Genomic DNA, 17,998 nt, shown 5'->3' with positions numbered 1-17,998 from the left:
CCGAAACCCAATGAAATACATGGCTAACATTTTTTTTTCATTTAATTTAATTTATTTTTTTAGATTAATTTGGTATTTAGCTAATATTTTAGGTGGCTATCAGCGTTTTTAGCTATCAGTTTTAGCATCTTCAGCAGCCTAATTCAGCTTCCAGCATTCACTCTAGTATTATCACAGGTAATGCTATATATCTAGTTCATAACTATGTTAAAAAGTTTTGGTTTTAACTGCTTCCACTGGAAAGACAAGAGGGTTCTGCTGTGAAGGAACCATGAGTTGATCAGCTCTACAACCGCCTCTCTGGGGCAAGTAGACAGTCAAAGGGTCAGCTCCACCCCTCCACACCCAGAGAGTGGAGCGGGACGTAAAGCTGATCAACCCTGTCCACTCTCTGGTTGTGGAGAAGGACCGCATTCCCCGTGGTGTCCTGTGTAGGGCGCCCTGGGAGTACGGGGTACAAGGAGCCTTACTGAGGGTCTCTGTACGACCAGAGTAGGAGCTTGGTTCACATGGCCGGCAGTAAGTCAGACCTGTTCCCGGGACATGTTGGACTCCGCAGGGCTGCCCTTCATCACCGGTTCTGTTCATAGTCTTTATGGACAGAATTTTGCCAGGATCTGGAGATCTGGTTTGGGGACCACAGGATTTCCTCTTTGCAGATGATGTTGTCCTGTTGGCTTCATGGAACCAGGACCTCCAGCATGTATTGGAGCAGTTTGCAGCTGAGTATGAAGCGGCTGGGATGAGGGTCAGCACCGCTTGTTCAGGAGTGAGGGAATATCGGAGAGTGGACCGGTGGATTGGAGTGGTGTCCGTCGTTATGTGGTTTCTGTACCGGTCCCTTGTGGTGAAGAAGGAGCTGAGCCAAAAAGCAAAGCTCTCATTCCAGTACTCACCTATGATCATGAGCTCTGGGTAATGATCCAAAGAAAGAGATCCCGAGTCCAAGTGGTTGAAATGAGTTTCCTCTAGTCTGAGAATCTCTGCTTAGAATGCTGCCCTCTTGATAAGCAGAAGAAGATGGATGGATTTGAAGTGGATCTTTAATCAAACCTGTCATGTTGTGTTCAGAGGTCATCCTGTCCCAAAAAGTGAAGAACTCAGCAATTTATTAATTTGTTAAATATCCAAAGATAAACTAGTTTTATTTGAACTTGAACTTTTCTGGTAAAACAGAGAACTAGTTCAAACACAACTTTGATGTCATCTGTAACTTTAGTTTCAGATTCAGAGACTGGATCTTTGTTTTTCTGTTTCCATCAGGATTTTTTTTATTTATTTTGAATCACCCTTAGTCCTGCCCGACCCCCCAAGAGCTGCACCATCAGCTGAAGGTTTGGACCCACTGGGAGTCTGAACCTTCATCTGGTGGTGACTAAATTGCTCCTGGGGGTAAATTCAGGCACTCAAACCCCTCCACCACGGTAAGGTGGGGATTCAGGGAGGGGAAAAATGTTTTTGACCCAATTGGGAGGGAAAACCGAAGGACTCGGAGGAAACCCAAAGGCCGCTCGGCCTCTTTATATTTGATTGACATATTTGATATTCTGATTTTTTTGGGGGGGGAAAATGAGATTGAGTTTTTTGGATAGTCGTCCTGCACCTAAACTATCAGGAACCAAAGAATGGTTCTTCTAACAGGTGGGGGGAACCGAAGCACTCGGAGGAAACCCACGCAGACACGGGTCAGTCAGGCCGAAGCATCAACCCAACTAACCAGCGCCGCCCCTTTTTTTAAGCCCATTTTATACAAGAAGTTCAGAGATTTACACTCAATCTGAACTCAAAACTCATCTTTTCTAAACAGCTTTTACATCCTAAGTCACAATTTTTAAAATCTTGCTGTTATGTGTTTTATCACCTACAGTCTACAATAAACATTTTCATATTTTATTATTATAATTTAGAAGAGTCACATGAACACATTTGGACATATTTCCAGCTTTTTGATTGTGCAGAACTGACTTTTTTTTTACGTAACAGTGAAATCAAATCAGAATTTGGAAGAATTTTTTTTAAGATACAACCAAACCATAAAAAAGTTAAGTGTCACAAATCAAATACAACTTAATTTATAAAAAGCACTTCTCATACTTTTCTCTACTCAAAGTGTTTTACAATTAAAAACAAAAATACAGAAATTCAAATAAGAACCCAGCGCCCCTCCCCCCACCCACCCACGTTAACATATCAATACAAATAAAAAAGGATAACTAAATAAAATAACTTCATTTATAAAAAGCACTTCTCATACTTTTCTCTGCTTGAAGTGCTTTAAAATAAATACACAGAAAATTCAAACAAAAACCCACCCCTGTTAACATACAGACCTTCAATTAGAAAATATATATGACTACATAAAATAAACTTTTTTTTGTTATAGAAAGCACTTCTGACCCTTCTTAGCTTGAAGTGCTTTTAAATGAAAAAAACAGATACAAAAATTCTAATCAGTTTGGGATCTCCAATAAAGACTTGTCGGGTGGCGTTCCGTCTCTGCTGGTGATGCTCCTTAGCTGAAGCACATGGATTCTTCCTCAGATCAGATTTCAGAGCTCGAGACTCTAAAGCTTCTTCTGAAACTGCTTTGAGGTCCTGTTTTTTCCAGAGACGGAGGTTTGGGTGACAGAGGTGGAAGTTTAACTCCAGGAGACTGAGGCCTGTCAGCGGTCAGCTGCTGGGTTGTTCCAGTGTCGGTTGAGGTTTGTCTAACTGGTCCTAAACCTGACCGACGTTTGGGTGACAGAGGTGGAAGTTTAACTCCAGGAGACTGAGGTTCGTTGTCATCGGCTCTCAGCTGCTGGGCCGTTCCAGTGTCGGTGAAGGTTTGTCTAGCTGGTACTAAATCTTTGACTGAATGACGTTTGGGTGATAAAGGTGGAAGTTTCAATGCAGGAGGAGGCTGAGGCTTGTGCAGAACTACTGTTGGCTTTTGGTTCCTTCCAAAGTCCTCTGAAACTTGCTTTGAAGGACTTGAACTTGGTCTCAGACTCAGGGAGTTGTCAGGCGGACTCCGGCTCCTCTTCAGAAGAACTGTCTGATGTTGGGTCTTTCCAGCATCCGTGGAAACCTGCGTTGTAGGTCCTGGTTTTTCCGCAGACACAGGTCTGGGTATCAAACTCTGGCTGTTTCCAGTGGGACTCTTAGGCTTGTTCAGAGCAGCTGTCTGATGGATCTTGGATCTACATTCTGAAATCTGCTCGATCAGAACAGACTTTTCCTTCCTTAAAGACTCCCGTTTGGTTTTTGCAGCTTCCATCTTGGTTTGGATGTCTTGTTGCTTCAGGAGGTCCAAGTTAAGCTCCTCGAGTTCCTGTTTCAGGTCATAATTTTCCTTCTTCAAATCCTCAACGTTGGACTTTACTTGACTAAATTCTTTCAGCAGCGCTTTAGTTTCAGATTTGGACTTTTCCATCTCTCGTTGTTCCTCCTGAAGGACTTCCATTTCCTGTCTGAGGGAAACGATTTGACTTTTCATGTCCCGGATCTGTTCAGGATAGTGGAGTTCTTCATCCTTCAGAATAACCTCCCGGATGAGCTCGCATTGATCCTCCAAGTCGCTTTTTTCTGCTTGGAGTTTGGACAAATCGATCCTCATCGCTGCGTCTTCTTCGTGGCGTTTGTTCTTGAGATCTTCCAGCTCTTTCTGGAGATCTGCATTTTGCTGCTGCAAGGCCTGAATCTGATCGATGGGATCTCCCTGCTGATTATTCAGAGAAATGCCCATAGCCTTCATCAGGCGAGTGAAATCTCGTTGGAGTATGGATCTGGCTTGAGAAACCCCCTGAGTCAGAGCGGACTCTTCCCTCCTCTCCTTCTGCCGTTCTTCCCTTGCAGCTTGAAGCTTGATCGGTATTTGTTGAAGGTCAAAGATGTTGGCATGAAGCTCCATGAGTTCCCATTTCAGGTCGTAGTTTGTTGTTTTCAAACTCTCAACTATTCGAATCTCTTGATGGTATTCTTCTAGCAGCGCTTGAGTTTGGGATTTGGAGTTTTCAATCTCCCTTTGTTCTTCCAGAAGGACTTCCTGTTCTTGTCTGAGGGAAATGATTTCACTTTTGATCTCATCGATCTGTTCAGGAATGATGAGTTCTTGAGGAGAAGCGGCTGGTGTCGTCTGCAGAGGAGCTTCCTGTTGTTGGATCTTTAGTTGAAGGCTGAGAAGTTTGTCCTGCAGCGTCTCGAGTTGCTGGACGATTTCCTCGTTTTTCTTTTCTATGTCAAAGATGCTTATTTGAGTTCCTTGGTGTTGAGTTTCTTCTTGGTCTGACTCCAGTAGTTTCAGGAGATGTTTGGAGTCGTGGCTCTTTTCCATCTCAACCTTGTCACAGTGCAGATGAATCTCATGCAGCAGATTCTCCATTTCTGAAGTGAATTTAGTTGCCATAGATGAAGATTTGTTGAAATTGGACTAGTCTTGATACGAAGAACGGTGGTCAAAATGTCGTTTTTGTGGGTGAAGTTTCTGGAACTGCTCAGAAATCTCGCTGAGATCTTTGTAAGTGCTCGCTCAAACCGTTTGAGGTTTGTGTCTGAATCTCGGTAAGTCGGGGTACTACAAGAACTCTCGTGATGATGTCAAATGACATACTCTCTTAGATGTTTGGAAATCAAAGCGCTCTGTGACATCAAATGACATCACTCTGATGTCACCAAACATTACCTTCTTAGTGACATCATCAGCTGTGATGGTCATGTGAGGATGATGTCACTGTGACATCATCACCAGTGTTACAAATGCTCAGCCCAATGTTGATGATGTCACAGGAAGTGACATCACGTTCTTCCTCTGTGGTTTTGTGGTTGGTGGAGTTGGTTCCTGGTTGCCACGTGTCCACGGCAGCAGCCCAGAGAGACTCCTGTGCCTAAGAACTCTGTCCACTTCTTCCCGTGCATTCCAGTTGCTGTTTGAACGTTTGGAGTAGATGACCAAACGTAACTTCTTGGATTTCTTTGTTTTCCTCGCCTGTTTGAAATGTGAGAAAATGTGTGGCACAAGTTAGCAATGTTAGCTTCCCTGCAGCTTGTTAGCGCCGTGATGCTGCATAGTTAATGTTCCTTTGAGGTTGAAGAAGAACTGTAACTTGGCAGTAGTTGTCATGACGTGAAGTAATTTTCTGCAGGAGTTTGATGCGTCACTGATTTTTGATGTTACTGTTGTGCTCCGTTTACTGAGGAGTGATATTCATGTTGGTTTAAGCAGATTGGATTATTTATTTTGCATGTTATGAGGAGTTTATGCTCATGATGACATGCTCAGTCATTTTTTCTTGATTTTATACTTTAATTTACAGTAAGTCACTGTGTGCCTTTTATCAACTTCAAGGGAAAATCCACAGAGGAACGAATCCAGTGAGGCTGGAAAACGTCTCATAAACCGGATGTAGAACTGGAGCTGGACTGGTCTGGTCCTGATGAAGGTTTCCAGACCAAACCCAGAGTTCTGCTGGCTGAAGGGTTTCTACAGCAGCTGGATTGATCCGGACACGCCCTGCTGAACGTTACAAACACAAAGACAAGAAAAAGCCTGATGTTTCTACACGTATGATTCAGATAGATCCTTCATCCGTCAGGTTCACTGGTTTGATCTGTGAATCCCACTGACAGATGAGGATGATTTTCTGTTTTTACACTGAAATCTTTCTAAACGGAGATAGAAAGAAGAGAAAAAGTTCATTAACTTCATCAAATCTACTTCTAGGTTTTGGGCTCTACAAACATGTTGGACAGATTTTAGACCACTAGAGGGCGCCATCAACCAAGACCCTGGATTCAATGGAAGTTTGGACTTGTGGTTCAGTGTGTGCGCCTGCGCAGTTCGTCTGTGTGGTGATATCTCCACATTACTGATATTACTGTAAATAGGTTTGCTGATTACTCTGGTTCACTGCCATGAAGCCGCTGCATGATTTTAATGCCATCGTTATTTTATGGTGTTTATTATCATTAAATTAACTTCCAAATGAAGTTTCTGTTTGTAACATTTCTCATAAAATATAGGAGAACTTTAGTTTTTCTTCAAAAAGTTGAAAGCCGGTTTTCTGCTTTTATTTTGAAGGATGTCAGACTTCTCAGTGGCTTTCCTCCAACCCTGTGGTGTTACTGTGAGTCACGGCGCAGCGGTCAGGGCGGCGCCTCCCTATAAAGCTCCTGCTGCTCCTGCTGCTCCTCCACTCCTCCGTTAACTTCTGCTTCTCGTCTGCCGGACTCGTCTCTGCCGTGAGGTGAGATCTAACGGTTCCTCTGGATTCTACAGAAAAGTTTCAGAACAAACTTAATTTCTGTCACTCTTTTAGACTTCAGGAATAATCTGTGGTTTTAGTTTCTTCTTGCTTCAACTTTTTGTGAACTTTCCTTTTTTCAGCTGAAACCTCAGCTTCTTCCTCAGCTTCTTCCTCAGCATTTTGTCAGTTCTGTGACCTCTTTGTGGTGTGGTTGACGTACAGGGAGTGTGAGGAAGGGTGTGGTTGCATTGTGGGCACGTTCTCACATGTGTGGGGCTTTTCCACTGCCCCCCTCTCATCTGATGCCCTGAATCCCACCTCCAGCAGAATTATCCTGCCGTCTAGTTTAGTCATCAACACAGCAGCTGGATGCCGTTACAGGAAGATTACTGAGACTAACTCTCCTCTGTTTCTATTCATGCCATTATATTCATCAGATTTTACCAAAAAACCCAACAAGTAAAGTTTTTAAGACTGAACGTGTTCTGCTGCTCTCTCCAGAACCTTCCAGCACCATGCCTTCAGAACTGGAGAACGCCATGGAGTCCCTCATCAAGGTGTTCCACCGCTACGCCAAGGACAGCCGGCTCAGCCGGCGGGAGCTCCGGGAGCTGATGGAGAACGAGCTCTCCAACTTCCTGAAGGTGCAGAACCAGCATCCGTCACCCGCACACTTCTCACTCAGTGAGGTTTAACCCGGAACCTTTTGCAGGCTCAGAAGGACCCCGCCGCCGTAGACAAGATCATGAAGGACCTGGACGCCAACGGGGACGGCCAGGTGGACTTTGAGGAGTTTGTTTCTCTGGTTGTGGGACTGTCGGTGGCCTGTGAGCAGTGTTACCAGATGCAGATGAAGAAGACGGGCAAGAAGTGAAAGAAGAAACCAGAACGCATTTCAAGTTTTTGTAAAGATTGTTGTATCCATTAAATCCTCTGGAGAAAGCGTCTGTTTGTGTGATTTGAACCCAAAGTGCTGGAGATCCTTGCAGCCAGACGTCTCTTCAGGGATGAAGCTGCAGGTAAACCTTGCCCCTTCCCTTCAATAAACTCCGTTTATCATTTCCCTGAAGAATCTGCTGATTGACTCAGCTGATGTTGAAACTCTCAGCTTTGTGTGGCGTTCAGGAACACTGGGATTGAGCAACGCCGCGCTTCACTTGCCCACTGCAAGAATGTGAGTCACATGGAGATCAGCCCCGTTTGAAGCCCGAGCAGAAAGAAAAACAAGCCGCTCAGCTTCCTCCATGACACTCCCACCGCCGTGCCGACCTTTTTCATGCTTTTATTCTGAAAAGTAAAGATGAGTGAAGTGAAACGCCTGAAATACTTAAGCCAGGGGTTAACGTCTGCGCGCTCCCTGAGCTCTGTGTACACATTCGTGGGCGGGGCCAGGCCTCGTTGATCATTCTTCATGGTTACAGGGCAAACACTGCGGTTGCTAGGTTACGGGGTTCTGACTGTGTGTGTGACTGCAGGAGATCACACCCATGACACACTCAGCCCACTTCATTTTTCCAGCTTTCCTGCTGTTTTCTCAGGGTGGAGCATGAATGGGTGAGCAAATAAACTCCCAAATATGTATTTATCTATAATTATTTATCAGACTGACGGTGTCAGAGCTGCACAGCTCAACACTGTAGACGTCTGATTTTACAAAGTTGTCTCAGATTGTGATCCTTAAGTCCAGGAGTGTCAAACTCAATCGCACAAGAGGCCAAAATCCAAAACACACCTTAGGTAGAACAGGATAAACATTTACTGAACACTCTAAAACCACAGTTTTAAAACCTTAAAAACATAACTTATACAAGTTAGAACGTTTGACATGTGCCATAGTCAGTTTTACCATACATTTGGCTCAAATGTTCGACAGGTGAACCCTAAATTGTCCCCAGGTGTGAATTGTGGCCCTGCAACACACAAGCGACCTGACTGGGATGTACCCTGTTGGGATAGGCTCCAGCAACCTCGTGGGCCAGAGAAAATGGGTTTGGAAAATAGATGGTTTCAGATTCCAGAAAAACAATCAAACTTTTTACATTTTGACTTCAGTGAAATATAGATTTATAGACGTGTTGTAAAAATATAAACCATCATAGTGAGGATTGTGAACTTGGGTTTGGTTTTTGTCAGTTATGGTCTTTGGTCATTTTCCCTCAGTCAAAGTTAGTTTCTGTTGCCAAATTAATTCCAAATAAATCTTACTTGTAATGTTGGGGTATAAATAAATAATTACTGGCTTCACGCCAGTAATTATCCAAAAAGATAAAATCATAAAATATTAACAGAGCACCAACTTTAATTAACATAATTCATCCTTTTGTCCTTTTATAAGAAACTTTCAGCAATTTCCAAATACGATTTAATGAAAGAGTCACCCAAACAAACTGGAGTGATAACACATCCACAGTTTAAAGATAAAACATTTTTTACAATATATGGTTTGTATGAATATTTTTCTCATATTAAGCTTTAATTTAACATGAAACAAACCTTCAATATTCCTGCTGAAGCTTCCCTGTAAAACCCTGTTCGACCGCTAGATGGCACAAGCGAGCAGCTGTGAGCAGAGACTGTGACGTCACAGATATTCTTTAATTCAGCAGCAGCTGCAGGAGACTGAGGTTTGCTTAGAAACTCTCCTGAAATAATGACAGATGTGAGTCAGTGTTTTATGTCTCATCAAACGAAGCCCATCAAGTTTTTATTTGGACTTTGACAGATGTTTGAGACGAAAGCAGAGATAGGAGAGGATTTAGATTTATTTAGATTCAGAACAGAAGAAGGCGAGTTGCCACGGAGACGATGTTTTGTGTTTTTTCCTGCACAGGGGGGGGGAGCTGGGTCTTCAGCTTTTGGGTCATGACTGAGTCACAGCTTTGCAACCAAAATGAGAGGAAGAGTGCAACCACTGGTGACCACCAGGAAACAGTGAGTCAGTGTCTCTGAGCAACTACATTCACTCCATTAAAATCTATAGAACTGGGATTTTTCACAACCAAACCTGCTCAGGATTTCTGTCTTTTTGTTTATATGGGACTTTTATTTGCCTCTTTCTGTGCAGAAATCTGTCACAGGAGCAACAGATTACGTTAGTGTGCAGAAATCTGTCACAGGAGCAACAGATTTCACTAGTGTACATAAATCTGTCACAGGAGCAACAGATTACGTTAGTGTGCAGAAATCTGTCACAGGAGCAACAGATTATATTGGTGTGCAGAAATCTGTCACAGGAGCAACAGATTATATTGGTGTGCAGAAATCTGTCACAGGAGCAACAGATTATATTAGTGTGCAGAAATCTGTCACAGGAGCAACAGATTATATTAGTGTGCATAAATCTGTCACAGGAGCAACAAAATACATAAGTGTGCATAAATCTGTCACAGGAGCAACACATTTCCTTAGTGTGCACAAATCTGTCACAGGAGCTACAAATTTCCTTAGTGTCCAGAAATCTGTCACAGGAGCAACAAATTTCCTTAGTGTGCATAAATCTGTCACAGGAGCAACAGATTACATTAGTGTGCATAAATCTGTCACAGGAGCAACAAATTTCCTTAGTGTGCATAAATCTGTCACATGAGCAACAGATTACGTTAGTGTCCAGAAATCTGTCACAGCAGTAGCAACTTTTCTTAGTGTGCATAAATCTGTCACAGGAGCTACAGATTCCGTTTGGGTGGAGGTGAACTGTGGGCTTTGAAAAACAAACAAAATTGAGCTGAAAAACAGCAGCTGAGGATCTTTTCAAACAGATTCATTTCACATCTGACTCTTTCATGAAGTTTAAAAAGTAGATTCCTAAGAAGAAAGATGCTCCTTGAAAATAAGACGTCATAGTTCACGCTCAGACGCTTAAACACAAAATCTTTAACATAGATTATCTTTTCAACTGTTAATGCGATCAACATAATCGAGCCGCTTTTCTCCTTCAGAATCTACTGGAATGACGTTGATCGCTTTAACAATTGAAAAGGTACAGAACATCTGAGAACATAAACACTGGAGCTCCAGCTACGATGAGAAACGTGCAAACCTAAAAGAAGCTTCCACAAGTTGGAAACTGAGGAGACAAGATCAAAGCGAGGATTGGTTGGAGGTGAGAGGGAGGTGAGAGGGAGTGGTGATGTATAAAGCATCGCGCTCCTCCAGCTCTCCGTCACTTCAGCTCTTCTTCAGTCTTCAGCGTCGGTGAGTACCATCAATGTGCATTTGAATTTCTGCGCTTCGCATGAAGCTTTGATTTCACTCATTTGGATATTAAATAGTAAATAGAACTTTTAATTACAAAGAAGAGTCTTATAGGAAATCCCCTGATCATTATGTGTAAAATAAATACATGTTTGGTCCAATTTGAGTTTCAACACCAGTTTTAGAAAAACTTACATCCATGTTTTTTCTTTAATATTGATCAACACGTAAACAGGAACCCGGAGGTTTTAGCTTAGTCTTCTTCCTCGCCGCAGATCAATTTGTTTACAGCTCCGTGATGCCAAAGTTTCCGCTGCTAACCATCCTCCAGAGAGGGAAACACATCATCCCAGCCACAGCCCTCCCTGCTGCATCACAGGGAGTCTGTGGAGGCGAAAAAACACCAATTAGTAACAACTCCCTGAGGGAACCGACAGCCTCCACCTTTTTGACCTGCAGATACTAAATGGTCTCCAGTGTTTTTCCGCTGAGATTCTGGGTTAGAAACGTCAAAAGGCCCAGGTGGAAATCCAGGGTTTATTTTTTTACAGCTCCATAGAAAACAGGGAGAAAACATGTGCAAAGACAACAGCAATCAGAAAAGTAAATGTAGTATGAATGCTTTTGCTGAAAATGCTGAAGGCATTTATTTTAATTGCTTAATGAAGTCATGAACGTGTTGAACGTTTTGATACAAAACTTGCATAACTTGCAGAAAACACACAAAAAGTTTGAAAATGTCATGAAAAAAATTGCAACGTTCCTAAAATATTAGCTTAACTCCAAATTATTCCAAATAAACCTCAGTAGATGCCACCTTAGCCAAAAAAGCTAGCATGTTACTAAAATGTTAGCTTAATTTAGAGTTAGCCCGAAAAACCTTAGTTGATTGAAATTAGCCTAAAAAGCTAGCATGTTGCTAAAATATTAGCTTAACTAAACAACAACTGAAAAACCTCAGTTGATGCTAAATTAGCCAAAAACGTTAGCATGTGGCTAAAATAGCAGCTAAAAATAGTACCTTAAAAATAGCAAAAAGGTCCTTACCATTCTGAACGCTTTGATACCAAACAAGTCCAGAAGTTTTTGTAGAAACACATTAAAAGAAAACGCAAAATTTGTGTAAAGTTTCAATAATTGCGTAAAATAAAAAAAATCACGGAAGTAAAAGTAAAAGCATGAATGTCCTGAACATGCTAAATGTTTTTAATGGCATAAATTAGAAATATTTCCTGAGGTGGCTGAAAAATTGCGCAAATTGCATAAAATCTTAAAAAAATGTAACATGTACAAGCAGGAACGTCCTTAATTAACTGAATGTTTTGATACCAAGATTGCAAAAACTGCTGAAAGTGTAATTGAGTTCTTTTAAATCAAAAACCGTACGAAAGAATAAATAAGGAATAATAAAAACTAGATATATAGCATTACCTGCGACTGAGCTAGTGTGAATGCTGTAAGCTGAAGATGATGGAGCCTTAAGCTTGCTAAAATATTAGATAAAAGCCAAATTGGCATAAACAAATCGAAAAATGTCTAATTTTGCCAAAACAACTAGCATAATGCGAAAATATTAGCTAAATTTCAATTTACCCTAAAAAACTGGAAATATGTCTAAATTAGCCTAAAACTGTTAGCATGTTGCTAAAATAAAAGCTAAATTCCCTTTTCACCCCAAAAAACTCAGTAGTTGCTGAACATTTTAAAGTTTGAATGTTTTTTCTAGATCTGGGAGTTTATTCAGAAGGTAACAAGTCTCAAAGTTCACAAAGTTTATTAAGGATTTGAGCCATTTCTCATTCATTTCCTAGGGGGCATATTTTGTTCAATATTTCAAAAACGATCAAGTTTATTAATACCAAAAATACAAGCAGTGATGTCCTGAACCAGCTGAACATTTTGAAATTGATTATTGAAGTCGCTGAAAGTGTGACTTGACTTGCCACATGAAAAGGCGCCTCAGAATCACTGAAGTGTGAAACTTTTAAACTCGTAATCATTCGGGTTAACCCTCTGAATCTGATCTGAAGAAACATGTGGATTTCAAAAATTACAACCATCAATGTGATGCCGTGACAATTATTTTTTTCTCCAAACTGTAGGACTAAAATTAAAGATGTCCGCCCCACATGACTCACCTGCAGACCCAAATCCAGCCTTTACCTGGGGTCAGGACCTCCCATCATTCTCTGGTGTCATTTCTCCCTTCATAGCGGGTCGTTGTGCTCATTTGTTTGTGTGTTTTCAGGTTTGTCCTCCAACATGTCTGACATCCAGAAGGCCATGGCTCTCCTCATCACCTCCTTCTCCAAATACGCCGGCAAGGAGGGAGACAAGAACACCCTGAGCAAGGAGGAGCTGAAGGAGCTGCTGCAGAATGAATTTGGAGAGATGGTTTGTGTGAGTGACCTCCGCTCAGTTTAGCCCCTCCCACCCAACACTCCACCAAACCAGACGTGTTTGTGGTTTGAGCTTTTCTCCTCGTCTGCAGAAATCCAACGACAAAGAAGCCATCGACCGCATCTTCCGAGACCTGGACACGAACCGGAGCAACAGCGTGGATTTCAGCGAGTTCGTCAAGCTGGTGTGTTGTCTCACCCAGATGTGCCACGAGTACTTCACCTGCAAGAAGTGAGAGCGCCACCGCCAGGACGGCTGTGGAGGGGCAACAGATAAAAATACAACCTCATTGTGATGGAAAACTAAATAAAAGTTTGCTTGACTCGGTTGTCATGGCAACAACATCTCTTTCCTCTGGTGTTCACATCAGAACTTTACACGTATCCCAGCAGGCTTTGCAGGAAGGAAACTAGTCATGTTGCCGTCATTTCACCAAAAATAAAAGGATATTTATGTCAAACTGTTGCAGATTTTCACATGTCAGCAAACGTAACCCTCCTCTGATAAAAGGTCATCCAGTCATAATTCTATGAATCTTTAATGTTTTTATTACAGCACGCAGTGATAGTAATGATTCGAGTTAGCACACAGTAACTTTACTGAGGTTTGGTCCCATTAAGATCTTATTCTGTTTTCTGTTATTACAAAAAATAAATGCAAACATTAAGAAAAATGATCAAATTTGATTCCACCTTTACTAAACTCATCATGTGACTCACTGTCAACCCTTTACACAAAAAATACAAGAATATTTTCCTTTAGTTTCCTCAGGACTTCATTTAAATAATATTTTTGCTTTTCTTATTTTTATTCAAACAATAGAAGCTTTTATGCATGAAAAAAAAATCCTAAAAAAAGGATCAACATGAGGTTAAATATTGAAACCTGAGAGTTTTTGTTTCTTCTTTCATTTAGTAACAATACATAAAATCAAAGTAATACTATATAAACATAAAAAAGTTAATAAGTGAAAAGGAGCAAAAAGAAGAAAACTTATACTATCTATTACTAAATCAACCAAATTAAGTCAAAATGCATCAAACAAGAAAAATGCAGAGGATCTTTCACACAAATAAACACACATTGACTTAAACCGTTGTCTAAGCAAACCCTCATTTAATTCTATTCACCCACACTATATCCAGTGGCATTAACTATATAAGATTTATGAAATTATTTTTCTACATCTTATCTCTAATATTTACTTAACATCTCCTTCTTGATAAATCAGTTAAAGGCAGCAAGTGTTTTTATATCTTGAATTTCCTTATCCAGTGGATTCCACATGTTGGGACCGTATATATATATAGAAAGATATTTTTACTGAAAGTGAAACGTAAAGCTTTAAAATGTTTAGGTGCACACTCACAGAAAAATGTGATCATGTTCAACTATGTTGATTGGTTTATTTTAAGCATGAATTGTTGACAAAACAAGAAAAATAAATCACGTATTGATTTAAGAAGAAAAAAACATTTGATTCATTAAATGTAGTGATTATTAACTAAAGTCAAGTAGATGTTTAAAAGCGATGAAACATTTTAATATAAAAAAATACGAATTTAATCTTTTCTGTTGTTTATGCACTTAATTAAAATAATGAATGAAGCTTTTTTATTGTCAATTTAAAAATAAAGACTGTAGTCATCCCTGATTTGTTCTGTAGTTTTATTAATTACATATTTGTAATGTTTACAAAAAGGTCCACATATTTACAAACATGACATCATTTTATTGTTTTCATCAAATTATTTGTCTTTTAGAAAAAGAATCCCTTTTCTTCCCGCGTGTATTTTTAGTTCTCATCATTCTAGCTGATAAGGAGAGCGCGTGAGCGGAAGAGAAAGTAGACTTTCGGTGACGCCCCCCGGTGGGTCACGTTGCTCGGCCGTGTCCTGTGACGTCACGAGGGGCGGGTCTTCACCCACGGAGTCGGAGGGGACAGACCCGCAGCGTTGTTTTGAATTCGCTCGAAAACACCGACGGGAGGACGGGGGCTCGCGCCTGCTGAGAAGATGGCGGATGTCGGAGGCGAAGAGACTCGGTCGGCTTTCCTGAAGCCGTCCCGCAACGGTCCGGCCGGCGGCTCGTCGGCGCGCGCCGCGGGCCACATCGCCGCCACGGTAACGTCGGGTCCGCGGATGGTCAGGATTGTCAAGTCGGAGTCCGGCTACGGCTTCAACGTCCGCGGTCAAGTCAGCGAAGGGGGGCAGCTGCGGAGCATCAACGGGGAGCTGTACGCGCCCCTCCAGCATGTCAGTGCGGTGCTACCGGGAGGTGCGGCGGACCGAGCCGGGATTGTGAAGGGCGACCGGATCCTGGAAGTGTAAGACCGCGGTTTTTTTTCACGGGGGGTTAGCCGTTTAAGCTAGCTAGCTAGCTAGCTCCCCAGTTTCGCTTTTTAGCCTCCGCTGTCAGCCTGAACGCGAGCTTCGTCCGCCGCTACAGACATGTCGGTTCACTGAAAATAAAAAAAACATTTTCTCCGTTCACTCGCGGGGTTTTAGTCACGGCTGACGCGGAGGAAGGAAATGGGAAGCTAACCAGCTTACATAAGCTGCACAACAGCCTCTGCATGTTGATTAGCTCCAGCTAGCTAGCTAGCAGTCCAGGTTGTTGCTGTCTGGCAGGTAAAGCAGCGACTGCTTAAAAATCCATGAGCGGAGCAGCTCAGGTGACCCGACGGAGCTCTGACCCTCTGGGGGGCTCAGGGGGCGTTTCTCCTCCTCTGTCTGATGAGATCTTTGTCTGCAGGAGTCACAGAGGGTCTGGGTTCTGTTTAGAATCAGTTCTTTGGTTCTGGATCCAAACGCTGAGGTCAAAGAACAGTCACGGGGCTGTTTATCTTAAATGAAATGACATAATTACAGAAATATGCCATATTTTCCTGCAGGTTCGTGACTCTGATGATTAAAAAAATAATATTAGTACCAAATGTTTTCATTTAATAAACACAAATAAAATGTAAACATTGACCGCACAAGTATCACTCATTTGAATGTTTCTCATCATAGTATGAGACATAAGCACAGAAACATGCTGATTTATGAACAAGATCTTTATCTAAACCTGAGATTCAGAAGAACAGAATCTGTTCTGCCTCCACTTGCTGAGACATCAGAAGATCCTCGGTCATGTGACACGGTCATGTGATTCATTAACTTGTTGGGTTGTTTTCCTAAATGTCACAGGAATCAGCAGGTTGAGCTTGAATAATGTCAGCATTTTGTCTCAGCTAGTTTAAAAGAGATAAAGCTTTAGTTTCATCCAACCGGTTCTTCCTCTCATGTCCAGGAAACGCTGGAGGAAAAAGGAAATTACTTTTTTAAAAATGTGATTCTTAAATGATTATGAAAAGTTGCTTTTGCAGTTTAGCATCGAAACGTTTTATGACGTTGATGCTTTTAGTTTTTTAAACGTACTTTGTACTTCCAGGAACTTTGAAGGATTAGTGTAAACAAATCATTAAAATGCTGAGATTTGTGTAAACTTAAGCAAGTACAAAAGCTTATTTAAACTTTTTTTTTCCATTTTATCATTTGTGCTTAAATGCATCAGGTCATCGAGGATGCATGAAGGAAACCTGCTGAACTTGAGGCCGTGCACGCTCCACGTTGAGCCATAGTTTACATGCAACAGCGAATGTCATTCAGAGGCGGTTTTATCTGAAAGCCTCTAATGAGCCGAGCTCCGCTCTGGTTCTTGAGCTCACGTTTTAAGACGACCGTTTAAACTCCACAGCTGGACGTTTGTGGGATTTTTCTCCCATAGCAGATCCGCTTATAGCAGGAGTGTCAAACTCGATCACACGAGAGGCCAAAATCCAAAACACACCTGAGGTCGTGGGCCGAACAGGATAAACATTTATTAAACACTCTAAAACCACATTTTAAAACTTTAAAAAAGTTTATTTTTTAACATAATTGTTTACTAGATATATAGCATTACCTGTGAAAATGCTAGTGTGAAGGACAATGTTAGCAGTATGCAAATAGCTTTAGCATGTTCAGCATATTCAGCAATAGCCTTCCCACTAGCATCATCGCAGTGCGTCTCGGAGTGGGAGAGATTCCAGGTGGCCCGTCTGTTCCTGGCAGTGGACCTCGCCTCTGGCACGTCTCGCATCCTCAGCTGTGTTTCAGCCCATCTGGATGAAGCCCATCTGCTACACTATTTCAGCATGTAGTTGTAGAGTTAGATAAGCTAATTCTTTAATAGTCCTGGTAAATCTCCTGTCCGTCCCGTGAGAGGATCTCTCCTTCATGTGGAAATCTCAGAGGTTTCTTCGTTTTAGGAGTTTTTCCTCAACAGGGGGAGGGTCTAAGGACAGGGATAACCAGTTTAGTTTAGCAAATTGGTTATATTTTATGACCTTCTGCTTCTGTAAACTTACCGTCATGATGCCCAATGAGGCGATTGTTTGGGATATTGGGCTATAAATAAATTGAATTAAAATTCAATTGAATTAATGCAACTTTTCTAGACTTAAAACATATTCCTACCACTTTTTCCACCTCTATTTATAGGTTTTTTACTCTTACTGAACTCTGTTTTCTATCACATTGTCAGTATTTGCTGTATCCCCCCCCCGGTTCTCATGGGGGATTAGCACAGACACCTGATGCTGCAGCCATCTGGTCTCATCAAAGCCGAGGTGGGAGGTGGCGTCCAGGACCAAAGGGAAACACGGTCCACCTGTTTGTTCACAGCCTCTTATACTTTCCACTCCACACAGAAACCTGCATGTGATGCTCAGAAATGGACCTCAGTTAGCTGGAAAGACGCATAGATGATTCCCTGCATCCTGACGTCTGTGTTCATGATTTATCCTGGAGCTGTAAGACTGTAAACGAGAAACTGAACCAATAGCAGCTTATGTGACACGTTCATGTCAAGCTGCAGGCATTAAAGCGTCTTTTCCCTGTTTGTGTTCAGCAACGGGGTCAGCGTGGAAGGTGCGACCCACAAACAGGTGGTGGACCTGATCCGGGCCGGAGAGAAGGAGCTGGTTCTGGCCGTTCTGTCCGTCCCGCCTCAGGAAGCTGACGGCCTGGAAGGCGAGGACATCCAGCCCAACTACGACTACAGCGACAAGCAGGCCGTGCCCATCTCCATCCCCACGTACAAGCACGTGGAGCAGCACTCGGAGAGGTTTGTGGTGAGTGTTCCCGCCGCTCAGC

General features: G+C 42.1%; 3 protein-coding genes across 15 annotated transcripts in view; all 3 read left to right on the top strand.

The window, feature by feature from the left end:
• Positions 1 to 6,067: 6,067 nt before the first annotated feature.
• Positions 6,068 to 7,169, top strand: s100a10a (S100 calcium binding protein A10a). The gene is made up of 3 exons (XM_024298319.2): positions 6,068 to 6,224; positions 6,726 to 6,868; positions 6,937 to 7,169. Exons 2-3 carry the CDS (start codon positions 6,740 to 6,742, stop codon positions 7,096 to 7,098), a joined length of 291 nt encoding a protein of 96 aa, XP_024154087.1. The 5' UTR covers positions 6,068 to 6,224; positions 6,726 to 6,739; the 3' UTR covers positions 7,099 to 7,169.
• Positions 7,170 to 7,695: 526 nt separating this feature from the next.
• Positions 7,696 to 13,675, top strand: LOC112162520 (ictacalcin). 9 transcript variants are annotated; one of them, XM_024298311.2, is made up of 6 exons: positions 8,865 to 8,883; positions 9,055 to 9,155; positions 10,163 to 10,418; positions 12,521 to 12,586; positions 12,667 to 12,818; positions 12,910 to 13,675. In XM_024298311.2, the coding sequence occupies exons 4-6, from the start codon at positions 12,535 to 12,537 to the stop codon at positions 13,051 to 13,053; spliced, it is 348 nt and encodes a 115-aa protein (XP_024154079.1). In that variant the 5' UTR covers positions 8,865 to 8,883; positions 9,055 to 9,155; positions 10,163 to 10,418; positions 12,521 to 12,534; the 3' UTR covers positions 13,054 to 13,675. The 9 variants fall into 9 exon arrangements, with proteins under 9 accessions (XP_024154077.1, XP_024154084.1, XP_024154085.1 ...); XM_024298310.2 differs by having other exon boundaries at positions 8,839 to 9,155; XM_024298314.2 differs by lacking the exon at positions 10,163 to 10,418 and having other exon boundaries at positions 8,866 to 8,883.
• A 1,006-nt stretch (positions 13,676 to 14,681) lies between these two features.
• Positions 14,682 to 17,998, top strand: part of snx27a (sorting nexin 27a) — a 35,783-nt gene continuing 32,466 nt past the window's right edge. For 4 of the 5 annotated variants that reach the window (XR_004948688.1, XR_004948687.1, XM_036214290.1 and 1 more), the window contains exons 1-2: positions 14,682 to 15,144; positions 17,754 to 17,976. Coding sequence is in view for 3 of the 5 variants with exons in the window: in XM_036214290.1 (XP_036070183.1) it covers positions 14,834 to 15,144; positions 17,754 to 17,976 (534 nt within the window). In the remaining 2 variants the exon portion in view is untranslated. The remainder of the gene's footprint in view (positions 15,145 to 17,753; positions 17,977 to 17,998) is intronic. The other variant, XM_024298302.2, reaches the window with a different exon arrangement.

Source organism: Oryzias melastigma, linkage group LG11 (assembly GCF_002922805.2).
Source record: "Oryzias melastigma strain HK-1 linkage group LG11, ASM292280v2, whole genome shotgun sequence".
In the NCBI taxonomy this organism is placed as follows: Eukaryota; Metazoa; Chordata; class Actinopteri; order Beloniformes; family Adrianichthyidae; genus Oryzias; species Oryzias melastigma.
Note: the sequence above shows the minus strand (reverse complement) of the source record. Positions and strands in the feature narration are given on the sequence as shown.

What these genes read in the sequence shown, in the direction of transcription:
- s100a10a (XM_024298319.2), top strand. Translation starts at nt 6,740, where the DNA reads ATGCCTTCAGAACTGGAGAACGCCATGGAGTCCCTCATCAAGGTGTTC. An exon ending in AGCTCTCCAACTTCCTGAAG is followed by an intron (nt 6,869 to 6,936) that starts GTGCAGAACCAG and finishes AACCTTTTGCAG; the next exon opens with GCTCAGAAGGACCCCGCCGC.
- LOC112162520 (XM_024298308.2), top strand. Translation starts at nt 10,994, where the DNA reads ATGTGCAAAGACAACAGCAATCAGAAAA. An exon ending in AGACAACAGCAATCAGAAAA is followed by an intron (nt 11,022 to 12,520) that starts GTAAATGTAGTA and finishes TCCAAACTGTAG; the next exon opens with GACTAAAATTAAAGATGTCC. An exon ending in AAATCCAGCCTTTACCTGGG is followed by an intron (nt 12,587 to 12,666) that starts GTCAGGACCTCC and finishes GTGTGTTTTCAG; the next exon opens with GTTTGTCCTCCAACATGTCT.